This window comes from Chiloscyllium plagiosum, unplaced genomic scaffold (assembly GCF_037043375.1).
Source record: "Chiloscyllium plagiosum isolate Xiang-an unplaced genomic scaffold, Cpla_swu_hap1 HiC_scaffold_13, whole genome shotgun sequence".
In the NCBI taxonomy this organism is placed as follows: domain Eukaryota; kingdom Metazoa; phylum Chordata; class Chondrichthyes; order Orectolobiformes; family Hemiscylliidae; genus Chiloscyllium; species Chiloscyllium plagiosum.
In genome coordinates, this window is record NW_028270151.1 from 28022267 (window position 1) to 28048624 (window position 26358).

The 26358-nt window shown below is 42.3% G+C and overlaps 1 protein-coding gene across 3 annotated transcripts in view; it reads right to left on the reverse strand.

Moving 5' to 3' along the window:
* Window positions 1–26358, reverse strand: part of tp63 (tumor protein p63) — a 116408-nt gene that overhangs the window by 79725 nt on the left and 10325 nt on the right. The window contains exon 2 of one of the 3 annotated variants that reach the window (XM_087993413.1): window positions 7501–7720. In XM_087993413.1, coding sequence (XP_087849539.1) covers window positions 7501–7720 — 220 coding nt within the window. Of the gene's footprint in view, window positions 1–7500; window positions 7753–26358 lie in introns of all 3 variants that reach the window. The other 2 variants (XM_043702555.2, XM_043702556.2) reach the window with 2 other exon arrangements.

Here is a 26358-nt window from a genome sequence, read left to right on the forward strand (position 1 = left end):
CCCTCATTGACTTCAGTTTTGCTCACACTCCTATCTCATCTCTGGAGTTCAGATTTTTTTGTCTGTGTTTGAACTAAGATTATAATGTAGTCAGGTGTGATTGCCAGTGTGCCTAAATTACAAAATTGTGAATTTATGGCCCAACTTTCTAAACCTCTCAACTTCTGGAAACAGTCTTCTTTTGACTACTCTCAGCCTTTTACTGATTGACGTCTTTTGCATAACTTCCTTCCATTGGAGGACTAAGCAAAGACTTGAACAAACCTGCATCAATTGCTATTATAATCAATAACGCTCGAATACAGATCTATTTGCATTGTCAATGGCTTAATTGCCTGGTGCTCCAATCTTTAAAAGATACATGTTTCGGATTTTAAGCCTAACAACAACTGACACGACCATTTGTCAGATTTATTTGGTTATGTTCTCTACATCTACAGTTGTATGAAACAGAAATGCTTTGCTATTCCACATAATTATTTTCTGATCTGGGAACAGGTCTGAGTTTATTCACTCTTCCTTAGTTCAGTTTCATTTACAAAGCAGACATATGATACTGCAATAATTCTCAACTCACTGACCAACAGAATGCCATCAATAAGTATAGGTGACAACACCTCCTCCATGATAATCCTCAACACCAGTGCCCTGCAAGGCTGCATGCTCAGCCCCCTACTATACTACTGATATGTACAAGAATGTGTAGGCAAATTCCGCACCAACTTCATTTACAAGTTTGCTGACACCACCGTTGTAGGTCAGATCTCAAACAACAAGGAGATGGTGCACAGGGAAGAGACGGGGTACAGAAGGGAGACAGAGTATTTAACAGCATGATGTAAAGACAACAATTTCTCCATCAATGTCAGCAAAATGAAAGAGCTGATCACTGACTTCAGGAAGTGGAGTGGAGGGCACGCTCCCATCAGCATCAATGGCGCTGAGGTATAGATGGCCAAAAGTGTCAAGTTCCTGGGAGTGACGATCACCAACAATCTGTCCTGGTCCATCCATGCTCTTGACACTATGGTCAAGAAAGCCCATCAATGCCTCTACTTCCTCAGGAGGCTAAGGAAATTCAGCAAGTTCATAAAGACTCCTACAATTTTGTTTAGATGCACCATAGAAAGAATCCTATCTGGAAGTGTCACAGCATGTTATGGCAACATTTCCTTCCAAGACTGAAAGAAACTAGAGAGTCGCGAACACAGTCCAGTCCAACATGCAAACCAGCCTCCCATATATTAAATTCAACTATACTTCCCACTGCATTAGGAAAGCAACCAACATAATACATAGGTTTTTTATACACATACAAACATACTCAAGAACAGCTTCTTCTCTGCCATTATCAGACCTTTGAATGGAGCTCTTTAATGTTAATCTCTCTCTGCACCTTCTTGGCAGGTGTAACATTGTACAGAGGAACCTCGATTATCCAAATATCAGATTATCTGAAGGAGATCTCAAGGTCCCGACAGAAACATTACGTGAAAGAGCTGTTTCAAACCTGATCGTGTCTTTTGTTTACAGTACACTGATTAAAAATCTCTGCCGAGAACATAGATGGGAGCCAAGGCGCCGTCTCCAAATGACTGACCTCCCGCCTTTTCTCCCTCTCTTCACTCTTTCCCTGGGGTTCTCCATAGGGGTGGACCCTACCCTTTCCCACATATTCTCTCTAACATTGTCCCGTACAGGGTGGGTGTGTGGGTGCACGTGTGTGGGCATGTCCATGCACGCGCGCTATTTGGAGACTTAGCCCAGAAAGGTAGTAGTCTTACACTTGGTGTCCAGTCCAGCTGACCTAGGGTGGGGGGAGGGGGGCGGAAAAAGAGGGGGAAAAAAAAAGGTGTGGGGGGGATAGGGGCACGGATGGGGGGCAGTGTTAGGGACAGGTGAGTGTGTGTTGTTGGGGATGGGCGAGGGGGCGGGATGAGGGCGGTGTTTGGGGCGCGGGCGGTGTTTGGGGCTTGGGCGAGGGGCGGGCGTGGGGGGGCAGTGTTGGGAACCGTCGTGGGACGGTGTTCGGGGCAGTGTTGAGGGGCGGGCAGGGGGTGGTGTTGGCGGGAGTCTGGGGGATGGGCATGGGTCGGGGCCTCACGTGCACTGTGCTGCTGCTTAGTCTAAACGGGGAGCAGCCTTAATATAAACCTCTCGAGCCCCAGAGGAAAGGCATTAAATCAACTGACCGAATAATCAATTATCCAAACGAAATAGTGCCTGCCCATCTCGTTCGGATAATTGAGGTTCCCCTGTATTCTATACTCTGTTGATACACTTGAATTGTACGAACTGCCTGTATATCAAGAAAGACAACACTTCTCACTGTACTTCAAAATAGGTGGCAGTAATGAATCAAATCAAAATTCTGCACAGAAAGAACATTCATACTCCTTAACATAGAATCATTGAGTAGAATCCCGACAGTGTGGAAGCAGGCCATTCGGTCCATTGAGTCCACACCAACCCTCCAAACAGCATCCCACCCACCCCTCTATCCCTGTAAGCCTTCATTTCCCACGGCACATCCTTGGATACTATGGGTAATTTAGCATGACCAATCTACTTAAATTACACATCTTTGGATTATAGGAGGAAACCAGAGCACCCAGAGGAAACCCACGCAGACTTGGAGAGAAGGTGCAAACTCTACACAGACAGTTGCCCAAGGGTGGAATCGAACAGGAGTCCCTGGCACTCAGAGCTAGCAGTGCTAACCACTGAACCACTCTACCCCATGATAAGCCAAGTTTGGATGAAGTCAAATGGATAATGTAAAGCAACAATGTAAAGGCAAAAATGGCAGTTCGGCAGTATTCCTTAAAATAAGGCATCGGTGCTCAGATATTGCACCATCAGCATCTCAGAAACTGAACTGGACTCAGCAAATAAATTGTTGCGGTTACAACAATGTCAACAGTTAGGAATCTTGCAGCAATAACCTGCCTCTTATCTCCAAATACAGGTCAGAAGTGTGATAAAATACTCACCAATTGCCTGGATGAGTGCAACTCCAATGACACTCAAGAAGCTTGATATCAGCCAGGTCAAAGCAGCCCACCTGATAGGCATCACATCCACAAACTTTCATGCCCTTTGTCACTGACATTCAATAGCAATGTGCATCATCCACAAAATGCACTGCAGAAATTCACTAAGACACTTTATTTAGCAGCTTCCAAACTCTCAACCACCACTCACTAAAAGGACAAGGACAGCGGATACATGGAGCACCACCAGTTGCACAGGTGCACATCCAAGCCATTCATCATTTTGATGAGGAAATAGGTTGTTGTTCAGTGTCACTGGGTCAAGATCCTACAACTATGACACTAGGGGTCTACCTATACCAAATGAACGAAAGTGGTACAAGAAAGCTGCTCACTACCATCTTGTCAATAGCAACTAGAGATGGACAAGGACAATAATGCTGGCCCAATCAGAATAATGGTTGGGGAGACAGCAGAATAGGAATAGACGTCCGATTTCCAGGGACCATGTCTTGCTCCCAAACACAACATCAGATTTCAATCCGGAGAGAGATACAGGAATCCCTCAGTGTCAAGGGGAAAGTGAATCTCTCCTGAACAAACTCATACACATCTCACTGTTTTTCGCTTGTGTAAAATCTCAATTTCTTTCTCCCTCCCATGTACAATCTCACTATCTCCCTCTCTCTCAGCATTTGTCTTACATAATGTCAGTATCTCTTCCTCTTTAATACACAGTCTCATTCATACAGTGTCACCAACTCAGAGACAATCTCACTTGCTCTCGTACACAATCTCACTATCTCTCTCAAATGAGGTCTCTCTCTCTCTCTCCTCTTCATACACAATGTATCTCTCGGTCTCTCTCTCTTTCTCTCTGAGACACTATCTCGGTTTGGTTCTTGTGTCTAAATGAACGAAGGCAACTTGACGGAGAGGATGGGATTGGGGAATGGATCTCTGATCAGTCTTGATCATATTGAATGACAGAGTACGCATGAGGGGCCAAATGGCCTACACCTGCTCCTATCTTCTATGTTTCTATGTCATACCTCCAGAGTCACTGACAAGACCCACGTTGGGTGGGAGAGAAAGCTGTGGGGACAACCAAAGAGGCTGTGAACCGAAATGGACAGCTTCACTGAAAGGGGACGACATTGGCAGATGGAATATAAAGTGAAGAAATGTCCATGTGTAACAGAAATTTCCAAACTAACTCAGTGAGAGATTAAAATCCTGTTCCCTGCCCAGTGGACACTTCCAGACCCAGTGAGATTTTGTCCCTGAGGGTGGGCAGGTTTCTGACTGGATATTATTACATTGCAACATGAAGGTACTGAGTGTAACAGTTTGCTACATCCCATTATATCAATTACTTTGCTGTCTCTGTTGTGTGAGTTATATTTAAAACATTGGCAGGTAGAATGTAATGTATTAGCACGTAATTTGCAGGAAGAATAGAAAAAGTAGAATGCTTCTGGTTAAAATGGTGAGAAATTCTTAAACATTATTGTCTGGGGGTTCAGCTGATCTTGTACAGAAATGTCAGAAAGTTAGCATGATGGCAGTGCTGGCAGATAGGAGGACAAGTAATACTTTGAGCATTCTTGACAGGGGATTGTGTTGGGAACATGAGCTTAACATGACAGGGAGGGTCTGGAAGGTCGAGGTTTCTGAAAGATGGGAGAGAAACAGAGTCACTCTCACAGTGGAAAGTGAGGTCTGCAGATGCTGGAGATCAGAGTCGATAGTGTGTTGCTGGAAAAGCACAGCAGGTCAGGCAGCATCCGGAATTCCTGAAGGGCTCCAGCTCAAAACGTCTATTTTCCCTGTCCTCGGATGCTGCCTGACCTGCTATGCTATTCCAGCAACATACTCTCGACACTCACAGTGACCAACAGTTAAGAAGGGACTGAGGGAGATTTGGATCAGGCCTAGCCACAGGATTCTCAGTTTGTGACAAATTCTGATCCAAGGCTGCAGATCTACAATTCAGTGGCGGAGCTATTTCAGGTTTTGTATATTTGAGCCTCTCAGATATTTGGAGCTTGGAAGGTAAGACAGACATTGCTGGAATCTGACAGTGATTTGCATTTTAGTGACCTCAAAGAGCTGTCTCCATTTCCTACCTCTGCAAGGATCTATAAATGGAAATGGCTTTTGACACATTGCCCCCTCTCCATTGCTGACAAATGAGTCAAGTCAGACAACATAGATTTGTTCACAGCCACCATTTTATATTAGCACAGCACTGACATTTGTTTTTCTCTATTATAAAGTCAGAGAGACTGGCAACATCAATACACAATACAAAACTCTGATGCAACTGCACTTGGAGTATTACACACAGTTCTGGTCACCGCATTATAGAAAGGTTGTGGTAGCTTTGGAAAGGGCTCAGAGAAGATTTGCTAGGATGTTGCCTGGTATGGAGGGAAGGTCTTACAAGGGAAGGCTGAGGGATTTGAGGTAGTTTTCGTCAGAGAAAGTGGTTGAGAGGTGACTTAATTGAGACATGTAAGATAATTAGAGGGTTAGATAGGTTGGACAATGAGAGCCTTTTTCCTCAGATGGCAATGGCTAGCACGAGGTAACATATCTTTAAATTGAGGGGTGATAGATATAGGACAGATGTCAGAGGTAGTTTCTTTACTCAGAGTAGTAGGGCTGTGGAATGCACTGCCTGCAACAGTAGTTGACTTGCCAATTTTAAGGGCATTTAAATGGTCATTGGATAGGCATATGGACAAGAATAGAATAGTGTAGGTTAGATGGGCTTCAGATTGGTTTCACAGGTTGGCGAAACATCAAGGGCCGAAGGGCATGTACTGTGCTGTAATGTTCTATGTTCTAATAGTGATAAAGTCATTGGAACAACATTCTAGAACCCCAGGACAACATTCTAAGGACATGGGTTCAAATCCCACCATGGCAAATGCTGAAATTCGAATTCATTATTGATCAGCAATAACATGATCATGTAACCAGTGTTGATTGTTGTAAAAACTCATCTGATTCAGTGAAAGGGAAAGAAATCTTAGGAGTTCTGAGGAAGGATAACTAGAACCAAAACGATAACTGATTTCTCTTCACAGATGCTGCCAGACCTGCTGAGCTGTTCTAGCAATTTCTGTTTTTGTTTCCTTCAGCAATGTGGTTGACTCTTAACTTTCCTCAGGTAAAATAGGGAAGGCAATGAATGTGTTTGTTTTTCCTCAAAGATTCAACCCCATGCACAAATAACAAAAACAGTGATGCCTCTCCCATCCAAATAAAGGTCTTGCAGTTTTCCCTCCCTCACTAATCACTGTTACTTAACTACAAGAAAATCATCCCTGCTCACCATCAAAACACTCCAATTTTTTAAAAGCCCAAAGTTCCTCTTATCCATCTCTACTCCAAGAACACTGCTACTATGTCAATTAGCAATACCTCAGTTTCCCATTACTGGCACTATTTTGCTAAATCTACCCTTATTTGGACTCTCTAGTTTTAACGGTCTTCTGTAATAGGACCAAAACAGTGTACAGTTCTCAACTGCAGTTTGACACAAATTGATCAAGAATCCATCACTGATGGGAAAAGATAATTCTGTCTGCCGCCCCCACGAACCCCCACCTCCACAAATGTTTCCTGATGTGCTGAATATTTCTTGCATTTTCTGCTTTTATTTCAGATTTCCACCATCTGCAGAGTTTTAGTTTTATCTATTTAGTTTTAGATAAATTAGCCAATACTTTTTTGTCGTGAGTTCAAGGCTCCTATTTAGAAAACAAAAAGCAATTTATTTGAAGTTTCATCTACCTATACTCTTGCATTTTGGAAATGTTAAATCAGAATCAGCAGGCTTCTATTCTTCCGCAATCATCAGTGTCTTCCTATAGAATATTTACCCCTATTCTCGGGTTTTCTCCAAAAATGTATTATTTTACAATTTCCCAATTAAATTTCATCTATTCTGTTCATCCATATTGCTAATTATGCCAAAGTGCATTGCTTTGTAAATTTGAACATCTGCTTATCTCCCAAGATGAGATGAAATATAACTCCACCCTAGAGGCAAAGAGACAACACCCTATCACCATCTGCTGCCCACCTTGACTTACCACTGCACCCAATCCCTCCACTTAACCCAGTCCCTCTCCCTTCTTACTCGCCATAGCCTTTTCACCCCTCTCTTCTCACTTCCTACACCACCTCCCCCTGCTTGTTTTACATGCTGTCTCTGCTACCCTCTCTCCTTTTTGCGTACACCAACTATTTCACTCACCCTGTGCTTGGTTCATTCTCAACTTTGGCCACCCTCTCATCACTTGCAACTTGCTCATTGGTTTTGCTTGTATTTTTTTAATAGGTGGTACAGTTATTTTAAAAATGTTAATTAGAGTCAAATATCATTTTGTTGACTGAACTGCTAGAGCAGTTACTTCTACAAGAGCAGTAACCCATTTCAAAATCATTGACAGCAATATGCATTTTAGACCAATGTTATCTGAGGTAAACTTACCGTCCATGTTGCAGACTTTGCTGTGCTGGACTGTTGGAATGAAACATCAAAGCCATGTGGACCTGGGTAATCTGTGTTTGAGGGGATGGCTGGCGATGGAGAGAGTGTTTCAAAGGTGGAGCTGGGCTGAGCATACGGTGAGGGTGCCGTGACGTTGGGGGTGTGATCATTGTTATAGGGGCTGGTGGATGAAGATCCATTCTGTATCTGCTGCTCCATGCTGTTAAGGAGCCCCAGGTTTGTGTACTGAGGCTTAAAGGAAGAGGAGAGGAGAGGGGAGCGGGAGAGGAGAGGGGAGCGGGGAGAGAGGAGGGGAGCGGGGAGAGAGGAGGGGAGCGGGGAGAGAGGAGGGGAGCGGGGAGAGAGGAGGGGAGCGGGGAGAGAGGAGGGGAGCGGGGAGAGAGGAGGGGAGCGGGGAGAGAGGAGGGGAGCGGGGAGAGAGGAGGGGAGCGGGGAGAGAGGAGGGGAGCGGGGAGAGAGGAGGGGAGCGGGGAGAGAGGAGGGGAGCGGGGAGAGAGGAGGGGAGCGGGGAGAGAGGAGGGGAGCGGGGAGAGAGGAGGGGAGCGGGGAGAGAGGAGGGGAGCGGGGAGAGAGGAGGGGAGCGGGGAGAGAGGAGGGGAGCGGAGAGAGAGGAGGGGGGGGGGAGAGAGAGGAGGGGGGGGAGAGAGAGGAGGGGGGGGGAGAGAGAGAGGAGGGGGGGGAGAGAGAGGAGGGGGGGGGGAGAGAGAGGAGGGGGGGGGGAGAGAGAGGAGGGGGGGGGAGAGAGAGGAGGGGGGGGAGAGAGAGGAGGGGGGGGAGAGAGAGGAGGGGGGGGAGAGAGAGGAGGGGGGGGGAGAGAGAGGAGGGGGGGGAGAGAGAGGAGGGGGGGGGAGAGAGAGGAGGGGGGGGGAGAGAGAGGAGGGGGGGGGAGAGAGCGGAGGGGGGGGGAGAGAGCGGAGGGGGGGGGAGAGAGCGGGGGGGGGGGGAAGAGAGAGGAGGGGGGGAGAGAGAGGAGGGGGGGGAGAGAGAGGAGGGGGGAGGGAGAGAGGAGGGGGGAGGGAGAGAGGAGGGGGGAGGGAGAGAGGAGGGGGGAGGGAGAGAGGAGGGGGAAGAGCGGAGGGGGGAGAGCGGAGGGGGGGAGAGTGGGGGAGGGGGGAGGGGGGGAGAGTGGGGGAGGGGGGGAGAGTGGGGGAGGGGGGGAGAGTGGGGGAGGGGGGAGGGGGGAGAGTGGGGGAGGGGGGAGGGGGAGGGGGAGAGGAGGGGGAGGGGGGAGGGACGAGGAGAGGAGGGACGAGGAGAGGAGGGACGAGGAGAGGAGGGACGAGGAGAGGAGGGACGAGGAGAGGAGGGACGAGGAGAGGAGGGACGAGGAGAGGAGGGACGAGGAGAGGAGGGACGAGGAGAGGAGGGACGAGGAGAGGAGGGACGAGGAGAGGAGGGACGAGGAGAGGAGGGACGAGGAGAGGAGGGACGAGGAGAGGAGGGACGAGGAGAGGAGGGACGAGGAGAGGAGGGACGAGGAGAGGAGGGACGAGGAGAGGAGGGACGAGGAGAGGAGGGACGAGGAGAGGAGGGACGAGGAGAGGAGGGACGAGGAGAGGAGGGACGAGGAGAGGAGGGACGAGGAGAGGAGGGACGAGGAGAGGAGGGACGAGGAGAGGAGGGACGAGGAGAGGAGGGACGAGGAGAGGAGGGACGAGGAGAGGAGGGACGAGGAGAGGAGGGACGAGGAGAGGAGGGACGAGGAGAGGAGGGACGAGGAGAGGAGGGACGAGGAGAGGAGGGACGAGGAGAGGAGGGACGAGGAGAGGAGGGACGAGGAGAGGAGGGACGAGGAGAGGAGGGGGAAGACAGACAGACACATACATACAGAGAGAGACAGGGGAGCGGTGGGGGCAAGAGAAAAAGAGAAAGAGAGAGAGAGAGAGAGAGAGAGAGAGATTAAAAAAATAAGTTAGCGACATTGAAAATAACGAAGCTCAAACATTGTGGTAATGAATTACATTGCACATTTCATTACAGTTTTTGCACTGAATGACCATGTCAAGGAGATGTTCCAACTATAATGACCACAATTTCTGAGTCTTCAATCACAAAAAATGTTTTGTTGAAAAAGGATTACCCCTACCAGGGCACATCAGCCATGTCTATTGAAGACTAGAACCTGCATTCAAGGGACTGCATGGAATATACCGACAACTAACTTTGTACTTTAGCTACTTTAACAGTCAGTTAAAATTTTACTAGCCTTAATCATACAAAAAGCAAAATCTATTTTCTATCTCATCCGGATTCTTAGTGTCAACCAAATTCACTAAAATTGCAATCAGATTTTATTCAACAGATGCATTGACCACCTAGTCCAATTCCCAGAGACACTGCCCTCAACCATTCTCATTCCACACTAAGAAATTTCCCTATACAATTCCATTCAAAAACTGAAAACACCATCCCCACCCAGTCCTAGTCATCCCCACTGGAAATGCACTGTCCTCGCCCAGGCCTATTCCTTACTGAGATACTAGCCTCATCCACTCCCATCACTGGGGGGAGACATACCCACCCAGTTTTATCACACCACTGCAGGGGACACAATACCCTACTGACCCTCCAGAATTGATATCTGGTTTTCTTATTGATGTCACTGATTTTAAAAGTGCGCAGATTTACTTATTTATTTATTCTGGATCCAACTAGGAAGGTGGGTTTGATCCAGCCAGGTGTCTAGCAAGGACATTTCAAAGGGAAGTAAAGAGTCAACCATTTTAGTGTGAGACTGAATTCACAGACAAGCCCGGAGTGGATAAGAATGGCAAGTTATCCTCCCTAAAAGTAATGCTGGTTCTGTTTTAACCACATCAATCAGATAGTACACCCTAGGCGCTGCAGTTCATTTACCCCGAGTAGTAGTAATAGAGTATGTCAGATTAACATATCTCAAGGACTGCATTAGATCAGATTAATATGCCCCAGAGGCTGTAGTGAATCAGGTCAGTATACCGCAACAAATGCAGTAAATCGGACTGATATGCCACAAGGAGTGCAAAAAAATCAGATTAACATACTTCAAGTTTAAACAGAAATTATGCAGTACAGCATTAAATTGCAATGGTCAACTGCTTCATGTACCTATGATAAAGTCAGTTTCTCATGATTAAAAATTCAAAACATTTATGAATTTATAGGCACAACAGTGTGAAAATCAGCTCAATTACAGCTTCCTTTTTCACAATCCAATTAAACTACTGTCAATTTTATTAATTAAGCACTTCTCTGTCCAGTAAAGTAATTTATTTCAGTGATACTATAGCATTCCTAGAATTGTACACTGTTATAATTCCAGCTGATGTTATCATCGAGAAAGTCAGATCCCAGAATGAACATCTGGTTTGATCAATTTCTATGATCAAATTGCCTTGCCAGTCTTCCACAAACGTAAGCATACAACTCAAAATTTGATTTTAAGGACAAAAAATGGGGTTTATTTATTTGCACATGGAGGATAGCATCACTAACATTTATTGGGTCATCATTTATTGCCCATCCTTAATTGCCTTGAATTGATTGACATTCTGGACCATTTCAGAGGGCAGTTAACAATCAACCACATTGCTGTAAAGATGACAGATTTCCTTTCTTAAAGGCATCAGTGGACCAGATGGATTTTTACAACAATCAGCACTGATTTTTTTTCATAGAAATCAAATTCCACCATCTGCCATGTTGAGATTCAAACCGATGTCCCCAGAATATTTTGTTTTGAAGAAGGGTCAACTGACTTGAAGTGTTAAATCTGTTTTCTCTCCACAGATGCTGCCAGACCTGCTGAATTTCTCCAGCAATTTCTGTTTTTTGTCTCCAGGACATTAGTCTGATATTTTTGGTTTCTAGCCCAGTGATGTTACCATTGCACAGGGGCTTCCCTAAATTAAGACCATCACTTTAGAAGTTACACAAAAAACAGAAAAATTACCCTATTAAATCTGTAGGTCTGACTTAACTGCTTTTTCTTGGGTCCAGCTCTGAGGGATTGAAAGCCTCTTTTGAAAATTCACATTACCGAGAGTACAAACCAATCTTGTTTCTAAGTAAATACGCCTGGACTGGAGTCACAACTAAATGCTTTTACAAAGACGACTTATTTCCTTAATAGCCCTGAGCAATCTCCTATAACAGAAACTATACTTGGCACTTGACTTCAATCAGACCCTCCTCGAATTAACCAAAAGTGGGGTTTTTCTAAGGTAAAGTCAGTTCTTGATTGTTCTAAACTCCAAAGCAACCTAATATCTTTCAATGATTTCACTTTCTTGTTCTAAATCCCCACAATATAAATTATCTTCCATTAACACTCCAGGGCTCTGTGTTGACACCTGCTCTTCAACATATGCTGGTTTATATCATAGTCCTGGAAAAGCTGACCTAATTATTAAACCCCTTCATAAAAGTAGACCAACACCTGTATACCATATATCTATATGTATACACTTTCCATCACACCTTACCCAAAGAAGAATGAAAATATATCTTTGAGACATCTTAATTTCTCATCAAAAATTCATTTTAACACTATTGCTATGTCACATTAACATCATGTCAGGCAGTGTCAGAGGAGCAGAAGAATCGACGTTTCGGGCATAAGCCCTTCATCTGGAATGCCCGAAACGTCGATTCTCCTGCTCCTTGGATGCTGCCTGACCTGTGCTTTTTCAGCACCACACTTTCGACTCTGATCTCCAGCATCTGCAGTCCTCACTTTCTCTTATGTCACATTAACAGTAATAAAATATTAACATAAAATATGTAAAATATGATTGCTATAAAACTTAAGTCCATTTGTATGACAGCACTCCATTTTCTACGTGTGTTCTTAATAAAGCATCTACTGTAACATTTCCTTTTCGATGCACCTGAACAATCCTTACATTGCATGGCCGGAGGATTAAGATCTACTGAAACAACAGCAAGATTTTCTCCCGAAACGGCTTCCAAAAAAAAATCAAAGGATTGTGCTATGTATAAATAACATTTCTTACATATTGCTGGTGATAAACAATTTGGAATGACATAGAGCTAACATAAGATGATATGGTCTTCTTCACCAAATATTCTGGTTGACATGCAGTTAACTTCTTCAAAATTTGACTGACAACCCATTTGATTCCCATCTTGTTGGTTTGTAGTAAAACAGCACCCATACCATTGTCACTGGCATCAACAGACAGTTTGAATTGCTTCTCATAATTTGGCACTGCTAAAATTAGTGCAATTGTCAGCATAGCTTTCAAGTTGACAGAGGTATTCTGCAAGTCTTACATCCATTCAAATTTTCTGCCTTTAATTCATCCTGGGTTTTATACTTTTTGTTTTGAAGATTTGGCAACCTTTTGAGTGAGGTAAAAACAATAACTGCAGATGCTGGAAACCAGATTCTGGATCAGTGGTACTGGAAGAGCACAGCAATTCAGGCAGCATCCAACGAGCAGCGAAATCGACGTTTTGGGCAAAAACCCTTCATCAGGAATAAAGGCAGAGAGCCTGAAGCGTGGAGAGATAAGCTATGGGAGGGTGGGGGTGGGAGAGAGTAGCATAGAGTTGCAGTGGGAGAGGGACTCCCTGACATTCTTGTAGAGAGAGGAGGAAAACTTCTTCAAGGCAGGCATCCCCACCCCCACTCTCCCCTAGCTTATCTCTCCACGCTTCAGGCTCTCTGCCTTTATTCCTGATGAAGGGCTTTTGCCTGAAACGTCGATTTCGCTGCTCATTGGATGCTGCCTGAATTGCTGTGCTCTTCCAGCACCACTGATCCAGAACCTTTTGAGTGATTTTGCTCAAGCCGAGCTTATATTGCAATTCCATTCTCTGCTAGTGATTTGAGACAGTTCTAAATAAGGGAACATAAATATCGTTTTGTAACAATTCTCTCTACCTCCTCAGCACCTCTCAAGTTGAGCCAAACTGTAATAGCCTCAGTGTTCCACGACAACCCTCAGTTAGGTTTACTGAGCACTCATGCTTCATCATCTGATTTGACCCATGATCTAGGTCAGACCCAGACGCCATAATTTATTTTTCCTCCCATGAACTCATCTAGTTTGATCACATGGGGCTCTGCGGTACATAAGGGTGCTACAGCAGAGTGGTATCCATGTTACCCACAAATAGCACCTTTACCTCCTGTGGAAAATGAAGTTTTGGTTTACAATATGCACTTTGTTCCAATGACAGCCTCCATCCCATATCCATATCTGTTTGCACTCTACTTCAACTCATTTGCTGCTGAAATCAATCATTTCTTTGCCACCTACTGACTCAAATAATTTCACTATTCCAGTAATTTCCTTGGTAAATGTTATTTTAATCAAAACACTACCAGCTGTAGACCAGTCCTTACAAGTTTCCACTCATCCATCATCCATTCCCTTATTGATCTACATTGCTTCTTTAGGTCCCCAAAATCAGAACTCTCATCTTACTGTTTAAATTCCACCATGACCTTAGTCCTGTTCACCACTGTCATCTTCCCATGCACCCAAACATCGTGCATTCTCTCAAATCTTTTTTTTTGGTTTACTGCTTTGCCAGGTCATTGATGGCCGTACCTTTATCCATCACAATCCCACACTCTGGAATTCCCTCCATAAACTTCCTTCCCACTTCCTTTAATCTCCTACTTAAATTCTACATCTTTCACCATGTTTAAGTCACTTCTGCAAATATCTTCTTTGCCTTACTGTCCACTTGTAGTTGATCGCACCTTTGTAGAGCACCTTAGAATATTTTACATCATTAAAGTTGACAGATAAATGCAAGTTGTTATTGAACATTTCCTTTCACCCTCAGATTGTTTCATAAGTTCTGAACACTGCTGTTGCAGTAAAGCTGGTTTTAGAGACTACAAAACTTAGACAGATATGCTAAAAGAAAATTACTGAAACAAAAGAAAAAAATCCATAAAGATTACAAATTCTATCCAGGAGTCAAGTGACAGTTGGAGAAATAAGCCAGCAGCAGTGTTGGAGTGAAGCAACTCACCACTTGTTGATTGCATCAAATTTGAACCAACATATAATTGTTTACATTGCCTTCTTTGGACATGAAAAAATGTGGAAGACTTTTAGTATAAAATGTGCAGAGCAATGGATTTAAATTTGATCACAAGTCCCATTCCAGAAACCTGAGCACATAATCAAGACACTTCAGTTCAGTGCCAAGGGAGTGCTCCAGTGTTGCAGGTGTCTTCTGTCAGATGAGACATTGAATTGAAGTCTTCTTGGTTTCTCAAATAGATGTAAAAGATCCCGCTAGTCTCTTTGAAGCAAAGCAGGGAGGTTATCCCGTGCTCTGTCCAATATTAATGCTCTAACAAACATGTGTTTGGTATTACACTGCAATTTTTGTGTGAGTTTGTACTGTGCAATGTGGTTATACATCTCCTACATTATAAAAGCCTCTTACAGTTCATTGACGGTAAAGTTCTACAGGAGATCCTAAAAGGCAAGATAGAAATACAAGTCTTACCTTGTTTATGTAAATGGCATATAAAAATATTTTAATTTTAGCATTGCTTGAGTTTATAATAGTTCCAAATGTGTATCATTAGAAAAGTCTTGCTGATACCACTGTCTCGCAACAATGATCCTGAAGACTTGTTTGTATCTAGTTGAGTACAACTGTATTGTCCTGTACAGTAAATCCTGAAATTACTTTAGGGAAACAAGTTTGAGAATTCATAACTTCATTGAATTTATAATTTCTAGATCTAGTTTATTATCAATACTTGGAATAATTACTCTACCATAATTGTGAAGTTGCTAAAATGGAGAGAAGGATTATAAAGAACGTAAAGGTCGTGGTCAGGGCCTTATGCTTAACTCCCAATTAGGAATAAACTTAACATTAAATCAAATTATATTACATACAATGCCAGAGTGAATCCACTGCAAGTTTTGAAACTCCACAACATACAAACTTAGGAACTACATTTTAATAACAGTGACCAACTTAAAAATACTAATGCTTCAAATGAAAGAAAAATTTGAATTTTATAGCATGCCTTTTACAACCTTCGGGTACTTCAAGTGTATTTCAGCCAATGAAGTACCATTGAATTGCGGATACAGCTGTAATAATAGGTTCTACAGCAGCCAATCTAAATACAGCAGGGTCCTACAAACACAACATGAGAATGAGCAGAAAAACAATTTAGTGATAATGATTAATATATGGAAATGGTGATGAAATATTGATTGGGATTTAGGGAACAACAATCCTGCTCTTCTTCTAAATAGAGGCAATATTAGTAGCAAATGGAATTTAATCCATAAAAGAGAGGGGATGCATTTTGGGAGGTCTAAGAAGGCAAGCAGTATATGATAAGTGATAAAATCCTAGGAAATAGAAGATCGCGGAACTTGGCGTACATGTCTATAGATCCTTGAAGGCCATTGGACAGGTAGATAAGATGGTTAAGGCGGCATATGAGATACTTGCTTTCACTAGTCAATGCATTGAATACAGAGTAGGGATGCAATAATCTAACTGTGTAAGATGTTAGTTATGTCATACCTGTAGAACTGTGTGCAGTTCTGGTCAGTGACTTACAGAAATGATGTGATTGCACCATAGAGGGTACAAAGGAGACTCACCACAATATTACCTGGGCTAAAGCATTTCAGCCATGAGGACAGACTAGTATTAGATTACACCAAGGTTATTTTCCTTAAAACAGAGAAGGCTAAGCATTCAAGATGTGCAACATTATGAGGAACACAGATAGAAAGAACTATTTTCCGTTAATAGAGGGGACAATAACCAGAGGCCACAGATTTGAGAATGGGCAAGAGATTTAGAGTGGATTTAAAGGAGAATTATTTTCTTCCAGAAGGTGGTGGGTATCTGGAACATCCTGGGTGGGAGAAGCAGGAAACTCCACAACATACAAGTAGTATGTGCATGATCACATGACTTGCCAAAACCATGCAAGGCTATGGAAAATTGGTTTAAGAGTAGATAGATGCTTGATTATTGGGTAGACATAATGGGTTAAAGGGTCTCTTTTAAGGTTGTACAGCTCGAGTATCTTTGGATATTTTAAAGCCATCTGAGACAGCAGGGGCCTCTGTTTAATACAAAATACAGTGCACTTGTCAGTACAGCATCCCCATTGTATCTAACTGGATGTGTCAGCACTGATTTTCTATGCAAGTTCCTGCGACAGTATCATTTTGAGTTGTGATTCGCATTTATTTAAGACTCATTCCTAACTCTTTACTGTGAAAAGCACAGACCAAGTAACAACTATTTTCCAATCTTCATAACAGTCAGTCAGTGAACAGTGGAGCATAATACGAACCGTTGAGAGATGCTTCAAGGATAACACTAATGCCCAAAGTTCTGAGTTGAGATTAGAAATCAGACTGAGACAAGTCTGGTTCAATTTTCAACTCTTGTTCAAAATTTTTAAAGGAATAGCATACATTACTCTTCAATTGTTAATTCTGCACAATCTATGCACAGTTCAAAAATTGACTGCTTCATCCACCGTAACTGAAGGGAGCTGTGTAGGTTTATGACAGCAAATATAGAGTAGAACAAGCAGAATGTATAAGCCAATTAGCATTATTTTCAACACAGATTTTTCCGTGCAGATTTGAACCAGTCTGATGTCAATGAAATATGTAATTTTCTATCAAAGAAATGAATTTGCTCCTTACCCTCTAGTTGCACAGTAAGGGCATGCATTAAACAGAAAACAAAAGTGATGTCACCTAACATTGACCACAAGCTCAATCATAAAACAACAAGACATAACAGCAGAAATTAGGCCATTCAGCCCATCGAATCTGCTCCACCATTCATCATGGCTGATAAGATTCTCAAATCCATTTTTTTGCTTTCTCCCCATAACCTTAGGTCCTTGATTGTCAAGGAGATCAATCTAGCTTAGTCTTAAATATACTCAATGGCCTGGCCTCCATAGGCTTCTGTGGCCATTAATTTCATGGATTCATTATTCTCTGGCTGGAGAAATTTCTCCTCATCTCTATCCTAAATGGTCTTCCCTTTGCTCTAAGGCTGTGCCCTTGAGTCCTAGACCCTCCTGCTGATGGAAACATTTTCTCAACGTCAATTCTGTCCAGGCTGTTCAGTATTCTATAAGTTTCAATTAGATACCCCCTCATCCTTTTAAACTCCATCGAGTTTAGATGCTAAGTCCTCAAACATTCCTCATATGTTAAACCTATCATTCCTGGGATCATTCTCCTGAACCACCACAGACCCGCTCCAGGCCAGTACATCCTTCCTGAAGAATGGGTCCAAAGTTGCACGCAATACTCTAAATATTGTCTGGCCACAGCTTTATAAAGCCTCAAAAGTACATCCTTGCTTTTATATTCTAGTTGTCTGAAAACAAATGGTAATATTATATTTGCCTTCCTAATCACTGACTCAATCTGCAAGTTTACCTTAAGAGAATCCTGGACTAGGACTCTAGTCCCTTTGCACTTTAGACTTCTGAATTTTCTCCCCATTTAGAAAATAGTGTTTCTATTCTTCCTACCAAAGTGCATGACCTCATACTTTGCCATGTTGTACTCTATCTGCCACTTCTTTGTCCATTCTCCTAACTTGTCTAAATCCTCCTGCAGCCGCCCCCCCTCCCACCCCCAATACTACCTGTCCCTCTGCCTATCTTTTGCATCATCTGCAAACTTAGCCAGAATGCCCTCAATCCCTTCATCTAGATCATTAATGTATAAACTGAAAAGTTGTGGCCCCAACAGCAAGCGTTGCAGAACACCACTAGTCACTGATCAAATAGGTATGCTTTATGGAGTAGTCTAAGAAAAAGAAAAACATTGATTTTAGGGACAGGTCATATTGATTTCAGAAAGTTAGGACAGTGCCAAGAATGTTGATGGTTTCTACTTCAGGATAGGAAGTGGATTTATTTCACAAATCTGATATATTAAATCCATGTTCTCCATGAATACATTATTTACAATCCACATCTCCATCACCCTCAATTACCTTATATGTAGTTAGACTTGATAGTTATTCCGCAGTTTTCCACAGTCAGTCCTTGGACTAATCTCCAATAAAACCATTGTAAATCTCAGCAAGCTACTGTATACATTTAATACCATCATGCTCATTGCAATGCACACATTCCTCAGATGGCTGCGGTCTCCAGTCACTCTCCAAACACACATTAATCTGTCTTCAACGATCGTAACTTTAAGTGCCTGTGCAGCTGTCGTCTTTGCATTACCTCAGCAGGTGGTGAACTTTCAGCTACAGAAACACCTTTAAAGAGGACAATATGCCTTAGAAGCACCACCCAAAAGGGCAGAGTCAGCAGCGAGGAACAGGCTGGACTGCACTGTGGCAAGTTAAACGGTCAGTTTTAAAAAGGGAGTGGGAGTTGGAAATATTCTTTATTAAACTGTAGTTAATCCTTTCAAAGCCACGTGTTGTCTGACAGCTAAACAATTAATTTAATATACTGCAGGTGCTAAAAGGAATCCTACTAAATCTGCTGAGAGAGATAAGATTACTTTCCCCTTCAGTGTTCAATGAGACTTTTTAAAAACTTCATTATTTGGGATAGAGGTGGAGTCAATATTTCAGGATCAAATTTCTGAAATATAAATGGAAGATGCATCCACAATCCTACTGCAAACAACTTACGTAATTGCAGGAAGGTATTCTCCCATTTGCTATTTCACTAGACCAGAAGCTGAAATATCTTTTAATGAAGGGAATCCTGGTAACTAGCCCATGGGATATTGGTGTTTATAGCACAGCCAATGACACAAGTAACAATTTGGGTGCATACATCAGGTCAGGGAAAGAAACAAGGATTGCAGATCAAAAAAAACAAAAATATTTTTGCAATGTAATGATTGAGGTTCAAAGAACAGACATCACCAATTGCTGGCACAGATTCTGTTAATAATTAGAATCATTTGTAGGAATAGCTTTATAATGTAGCATGGTACTTTTTTTTGTCATTTCTCAATCAGCATTATACCCCCTCAGAATTTTATTCACCTTTTGCCTCAAAAAATTCTCTTGATTAATATTCTGATACTGATTAAGCTGGATTGCAGGTAGCAAGGGAACAACATACTTGATCTCATCCTTACCAATCTTCCAGCTGTAGATGCACTGTCCATGACTGCATCAATAAAAGTGATCACCGCACAGTCCTGGTGGAGACAGCCCTTTTGGAGACAAAAGTCCTACTCGTTCATTGAGAATACCCTGCATCGAGTTATGTGGCACCATCTCTGTGATAAATGGTACAGACTTTGAATAGATCTAGCAACTGAAGACTGGGCATCCATGAAGTGCTATGAGCTATCAACAGAACTGTACTCCAACATAATCTGCAACATCATGGCCCTGCACATCTCCTTCTCAACCATTACCATCAAGCCAAAGGATTAACCCTGGTTCAATTGAGTAACACAGGAGGGCATGTCAGGAGCAGCAATAAGGACACACCTGAAAATGAGGTGTCAACCTGGTGAAGCTAATGAACAGGACTACTTGCGTGCCAAACAGAATAAGCAGCAAGAGAGAGTCAGAGCTAAGCAATCATACAACCAAGAGGATCAGATATAAACACTGCAAGTCCTGCCACATTTAGTCTTGAATGGTGGTGCACAATTAGACAACTCACTGGAGAAGGTGGCTTCACAAATATCCCCATCCTCAATGATGGAAGAGCCCAGCACATCAGTCCAAACATCAGGTTGAAACATTTGCAGCAATCTTCAGTCAGAATTGTTCACTGGCTGATCCATCTCGGCCTCCTCCAGTGGACCCCAACGTCACAGATGCCAATCTTCAGCCAATTCAATGACCCTACATGATATCAAGAAATGATTGAAAACACTGGATACCGCCAAGACTATTGGCAATGACAACACTCCAACAATAGTACTGAAGACTTAGGTTTCAGAACTTGAAGTTTCCTTAGCTGCGTTCTTCCAGCACAGTTACAGCACTAGCATCTAGCCAATAATGTGGAATGTTGCCCAGGTTTGTCCTGTACATGAAAAGCAGAACAAATTTAACCTAGCCAATTACGGTCCATCAGTCCACTCTCGACCACTAGTACAGTGACGAAAGGCGTCATCAACAGTGCTATCAAGCAGCATATAGTCAACAATTGCCTGCTCAGTGACACCCAGTTTCGGTTCCACCAAAGTTACTCAACATTTGACTTCACAACCCTTTATTCAAGCATGGACAAAAGAGCTGAAGGCAACAGTGATAGCCTTTGACATCAAGGCTGTATTTGACCAAATGGGGCATCAATGAGCCCTAGAAAAAGTAATATCAATGGCCATCAGGGAGCAAAGTTTCCTCTGGTTGGAGTCATCCTACCATGGAGATCGTGTTTATTGGAGGTCAGTCACCTCAGCTCCAGGAAATCTCTGCAGGAGCTCCTCAGGATAGTGAACTGGACCCAACCACTTCAGCTACCTCATCAATGACCTTCCCTCCATAATAAGGTCAGAAGTGGGGATGTTCACTGATGATTGTGCAATGTTCAGCACCATTCGCGACTCCTCAGATAATGAAACAGCCCAACTTTAAATGCAAAAAGATCCAGACAATATCCTGGCTTGGGCTGACAAGTGGCAAGCAACATTCATGCCATACATATGCCAGGCAATGACCATCTCTAACAAGAGACAATCTAATCACCAACTCTTGAGACTCTGTTACCATCACTAAATCTCCTTCTATCAATATTACAACTGGCCAGAAACTCAACTGGACTCACTACAAACACAGTGGTCACAAGAGCAGGTCAGAAGCTAGGAAGCGAGTAACTCACCTCCTGACTCCCTAAAACCTGCAATCATCTACAAGACAAGTCAGGAGTGCAATGGAACACTCCCCACTTTCCTGGATGGGGGCAGCTCCAACAACACAAGAATAATGGATAAAGAAGTCTGCCTGATTGGCATCACATATATAAACATCCATTTCTTCCACCAGCAACACTCAGTAGCAGAAATTCACCAATGATCCTTAGACAGCATATTTGAAACTCATGACCACTCCTATCTATAAGGACGAGAGTAGCAGATACATGAGAACACCATCACCTATAAGTACCTTCAAGCCACTCATCATTCTGACTTGAAAATATATCGCCATTCCTTCAATATCACAGAGTCAAAACCCTGGAATTCTGTCCCTAACCTCATTGTGGGTCAATTTAAAGCACGTGGACTCCAGCGGTTCAAGAAAGCAGCTTAGAATCACCTTCTCAAGAGCAACTAGTGACGGACAATAAATGATGACAGACATGCAGTGTCCCTGTCTCACAAGAAAATAAAACATTCAATTCCACTCATTCCTGATGAAGGGCTTATGCTTGAAATATCAATTCTCCTGCTCCTGACCTGCTGTGCTTTTCCAGCACCATACTCTCAATTCAATTCCAATAGCTAATCTATTCAGATGCAATGAAATTCATTAATTCAGAACAAGGTAATAAGAAGAAACAATTTATTCCTCTAAGCCTATTCCACCATTCAACAAGACAATGAAGAATTCCATAAATCTACCTTTGCCGAATGAACCATCTATCAATATCAGTTTTAAAATTAGCAACTGCTCCAAGTCAATGGTCTTTACAGCAGTGTGTTTGAAATCTTTGCAACTTTTTTTTGTAAACCTGATGTCCTGAACATTAATTAGCAGAATAAAACATCCGGGGATAAATATCAGTTTTCCTGAATATCTTTGAAGCTAATCTGTGAAGCATTTTTGAACATTCCAAGGACCTCAATCCTTCATATCTATAATTGCAAGATTCCACTTTTTTGCAATAATTTTGGAGTACTGTGTACACTTTCGGTCACCTTGCTACTGGAAGGATATAATTAAATTGGAGAGAGTGCAGACAAGAATTACAAGGATATTATTGGGACTGGGGGGGGTTTGAGTTATAAGGAGAGGGTGGGACTGTTTTGACTGGAGCGTAGGAGGTTGAAGGGTGACCTTATAGGTGTTATAAAATCATGAGAGGCACAGATGTGGTGAATAGCAAAGGATGGGGGAAGTTCAAAACTAGAGGAAATATTTTTAAAGCGAGAAGAGAAAGATTTAAAAGGCAGCCGAGAGGCAACATTTTCATACAGACGGTGGTTTATATGTGGAATGAACTGCCAGAGGAAGTGACAGGCACAGTTGCAACATTTAAAAGACATTTGGACAGATACTTGAATGGGGAAGGTTGACAGGGATATGGGTCAAACACAGGCAGATGGGACTAGTTTATTTGGGAAACCTGATTGCCACGGACAGGTTGGACCAAAGGGTCTGTTTCCATGCTGTATGACTCCATGACTTATCTTTTCCAGCCATTTTCTATGCCAGATTTCCTTCACAGCTTGAGGTTCTCTCTTTTGTAGCCATTCCTTGAAGCATGGAAATCAAAATTGGGATTTCCAGTGTGAAAGTAAGAGGTCAAAAATGATCTCATGTAACAAATGACAGAACTTGAATACTTCAAGCAAAGTTTTCTGAAGTTCCATGAAAGGGAGTCTGGCAAATGTTCGGATCTTCCAAAAGGCCAAATATTATTGCTGTGCCAGCATCACCCATAGGTGGGGCTTTAAGCTCCCAATTGGTGGTCCTGTAGAGAAAGAACCACCCCTGAATTAATGAACACCTTGCTTTTTGACAGAAAACAAATTTACACCAACTCCAAAGACACGTGTAATGTGCATGTCAGCAATTTTAAAACCACTTGAGTGATTAAATAACATGACACACCTTCCTTCTCATATAGTAAATGCAACTGCATTATGTCATGCACTACTGAAGAGATTCAAATCTTAAAAATTCTCACACCCATCAACCAAATTATATTGTACTTAATTTAAAAAAAATCTCAACATCATTGTTATGAAGAAATCAAAAGACGAGCCAAAGCTTTAATCCCTAAGGCTCCACGGTCATTTAGAGTTGCCGGCACCCAGTTAGTGACTCTTGCCAGTTCACAGCGGACAAACAAAAGATTCGATGGCAAGAAAGTGCCCTTCCTTGGAAGAGTAGCAGCGCAGTGATTAAAACCAATCTAGAGACGTGCACTGCCTGAGGCAAAATTATGAAGCAGCACAGAAGTCAGGAAGCTGTCAGAATTCAGGGACTGGCTTTCTTGCTGTTGCTAGAATCATTGCAAAAACTCGATGAGCAACTCAAACTGGTGTGACATAGAACCATATAGGGTAGGGAAGTCATAAGCTTGCTATCTTGCCTGTGATAAGTTAACATGGAGCATAGGAATTGCTGGATAAGAAAAGGCTAAGCTCAACACGCTGAACGGCATGAAATAATGCTCATGGATCAATTTCTGTCAATGAATCTACAACCGATTCAGTAGTGGACAGTGTTAGCCACTTGTTCCTCTAAAATATGCGCCACTCACCACACGCTATGACACAAGTTATTCATGTGTGGACCTCAAAATATTTCTGAAGTAAATAAATCAAAACAATGTACAAGGTCTTCCAGCAAGTCAACACTAAGTATTCCCATGATTTCTAAGGAACTCTGACCACTTGGTCACTGAAATATAATTCTACCTGAAGAAAGCTCGCCTTTGGTACTGCAAATGGATGAACATCTACAATTTAGACTCTCACACTGAAGCTTAGTATTTGTATGAGGCTGGATGGATGAAAGTAAATGAATCTGGAGTGCAGTGAGACAAATGAATTTTTAAGTGTCCATCCTTAACATGAATAATCACAGAAAAAATGAAATTGAACTGGTAAAGATTTATAAGGATGTTGCCAGAGTTGGAGGATTTGAGCTATAGGGAGAGGCTGAATAGGCTGTGGCTGTTTTCCCTGGAGCATCGAAGGCTGGAGAGCGACCTCACGGAGGTTTATAAGATCATGAGGAACATGGATAGGATAAATAGACAAAGTCTTTTACCTGGGGTGGAGGAGTCCAGAACCAGAGGGCATAGGTTTAGGGTAAGAGGGGAAAGATATAAAAAGGATCTAAGGGGCAAAGTTTTCACGCAGAGGGTGATGCATGTATGGAATGAGCTGCCAGAAGAACTGGTGGAGGCTGGTACAATTGCAACATTTAAAAGGCATGTGGATGGGTATATGAATAGGAAGGGTTTAGAGGGATATAGGCTAAGTGCTGGTAAACGGTTCTAGATTAGGTTGGGATATCTGGTCAGTGTGGAGGAGTTTGACCAAAGGGTCTGCTTCCATGCTGTACATCTCTAAGACTCTAATTATATTAGACTTCTCAATTCAGAGCAAATCCAACTATCCCAACAAGAGGTGCAATTCTGTGACTATATACTAGTCATTCTTATACTGCAGGAAAAGATAGAGATCACGCAATAAAAATGAGACCATCAAGAGTGTCAACCTGAAACCTTTGGTGGGTACCCAACTTGTATTCATTATGTTTGCAGATGGTAAGAAGCTAATAAGTTATTGAGATTAGAGCTGGTGCTTCAGATAGAAAATAGAATCTGCAAAGATGGCCCTGTGCAAGTCAATGGTGCTCGTAGATACACTTTGTCCAGAGGCAAAGTTCAAATCAGACAGGTCACTGCCTTAAAAATAAAAGGACATGTGAATCAATTTAACTCTTTGTGGGCTACACTGCAAAACATCAGGAGAATTTCAGATAATCCAAGGTGATTATCACAATGTTCAACAAGCTCAATTAAAACTGGTATCAGTGAATTTTTAAAAATTATATACAAAGGTACTTTTAGGTCAAGATGATTAGTCATTATCGTAAAAAGAACAGGGGTTGCATTTTTGTGGATTTTGGCAAATAACATTCACTTCATTCTTTTATTCTTGGACCAGACAGACAGCACAATTAATCCCATTTCAGACCAAATACATCACAAAAACCTTGGCCAAATCTTAAAAACAAAAGGTGCATTGACACAAACAGTATGGAAATCTTCCACATGTGATGTGTGTCATCATAGCTCTTTGGTTTTGATCACTTGCAATTATTTTTACACATATAACAAGTGCTTTTAACATTAGGAATTGCAGAGTCGATGAGACTAACAGATCAACCTTCTTTGGAAATTGGGTCAAAGCCTCTCCAATTTATTTTAAACAGATTTATTTTTTGTGAAGTTCTTTAGTTGGAATTAGATTTGAAACTAGTGTTAAGCATGACTTTGTACCTTCATTGCCCTACCTTGAATTTTTGGATGTAACAGATTCATTTTTCTCAACAGCCAGCAGCCACTGATTACGTAAGTGCCCCGTTTCATTCTCTTCCCATTTATGTTCCACACTCTCAGCTGTGCCAAACGTTCACTATCTAGATTGTCTGACTTAATTTTTTGCAAAGATTCTTGGATATTGTCAACTTTCAAGTGGTTATCATTCCGGTATATCCTGGGTCACTTCCATTACAACAACTGTGGCATGCAACAAAAACATACTACTACTGTGCCTTGAGATGCACAATTCAGAGGAGAAGACCAAAACATATAACACAGCTTAAGTAAAATTGAATATCTGGAATAATTTCAGCCTAAGAAATAGACTTAGTCAACCTACAGAACAAGGTGGCCTCAGGCTGAATAACAATCACTTTTAAGTCTAACCACCTGTCCCATGAATCATTCTACACTCTACACCCAGGATTAAAAACAAAACAAGAAAACTCTTCGGTCAGACTGAGACCATACAGAATTTTTCTGGACATTAAAAAAAAAGGAAAATCACAATTCACAATGTATAATAGAATGCATTACATTTATTAAGAGAAACTGTAGAGTCAAATTCTTAAAACATTTCATGGTGCTAAACACCATTATTGATTAATTATGCAAATCTG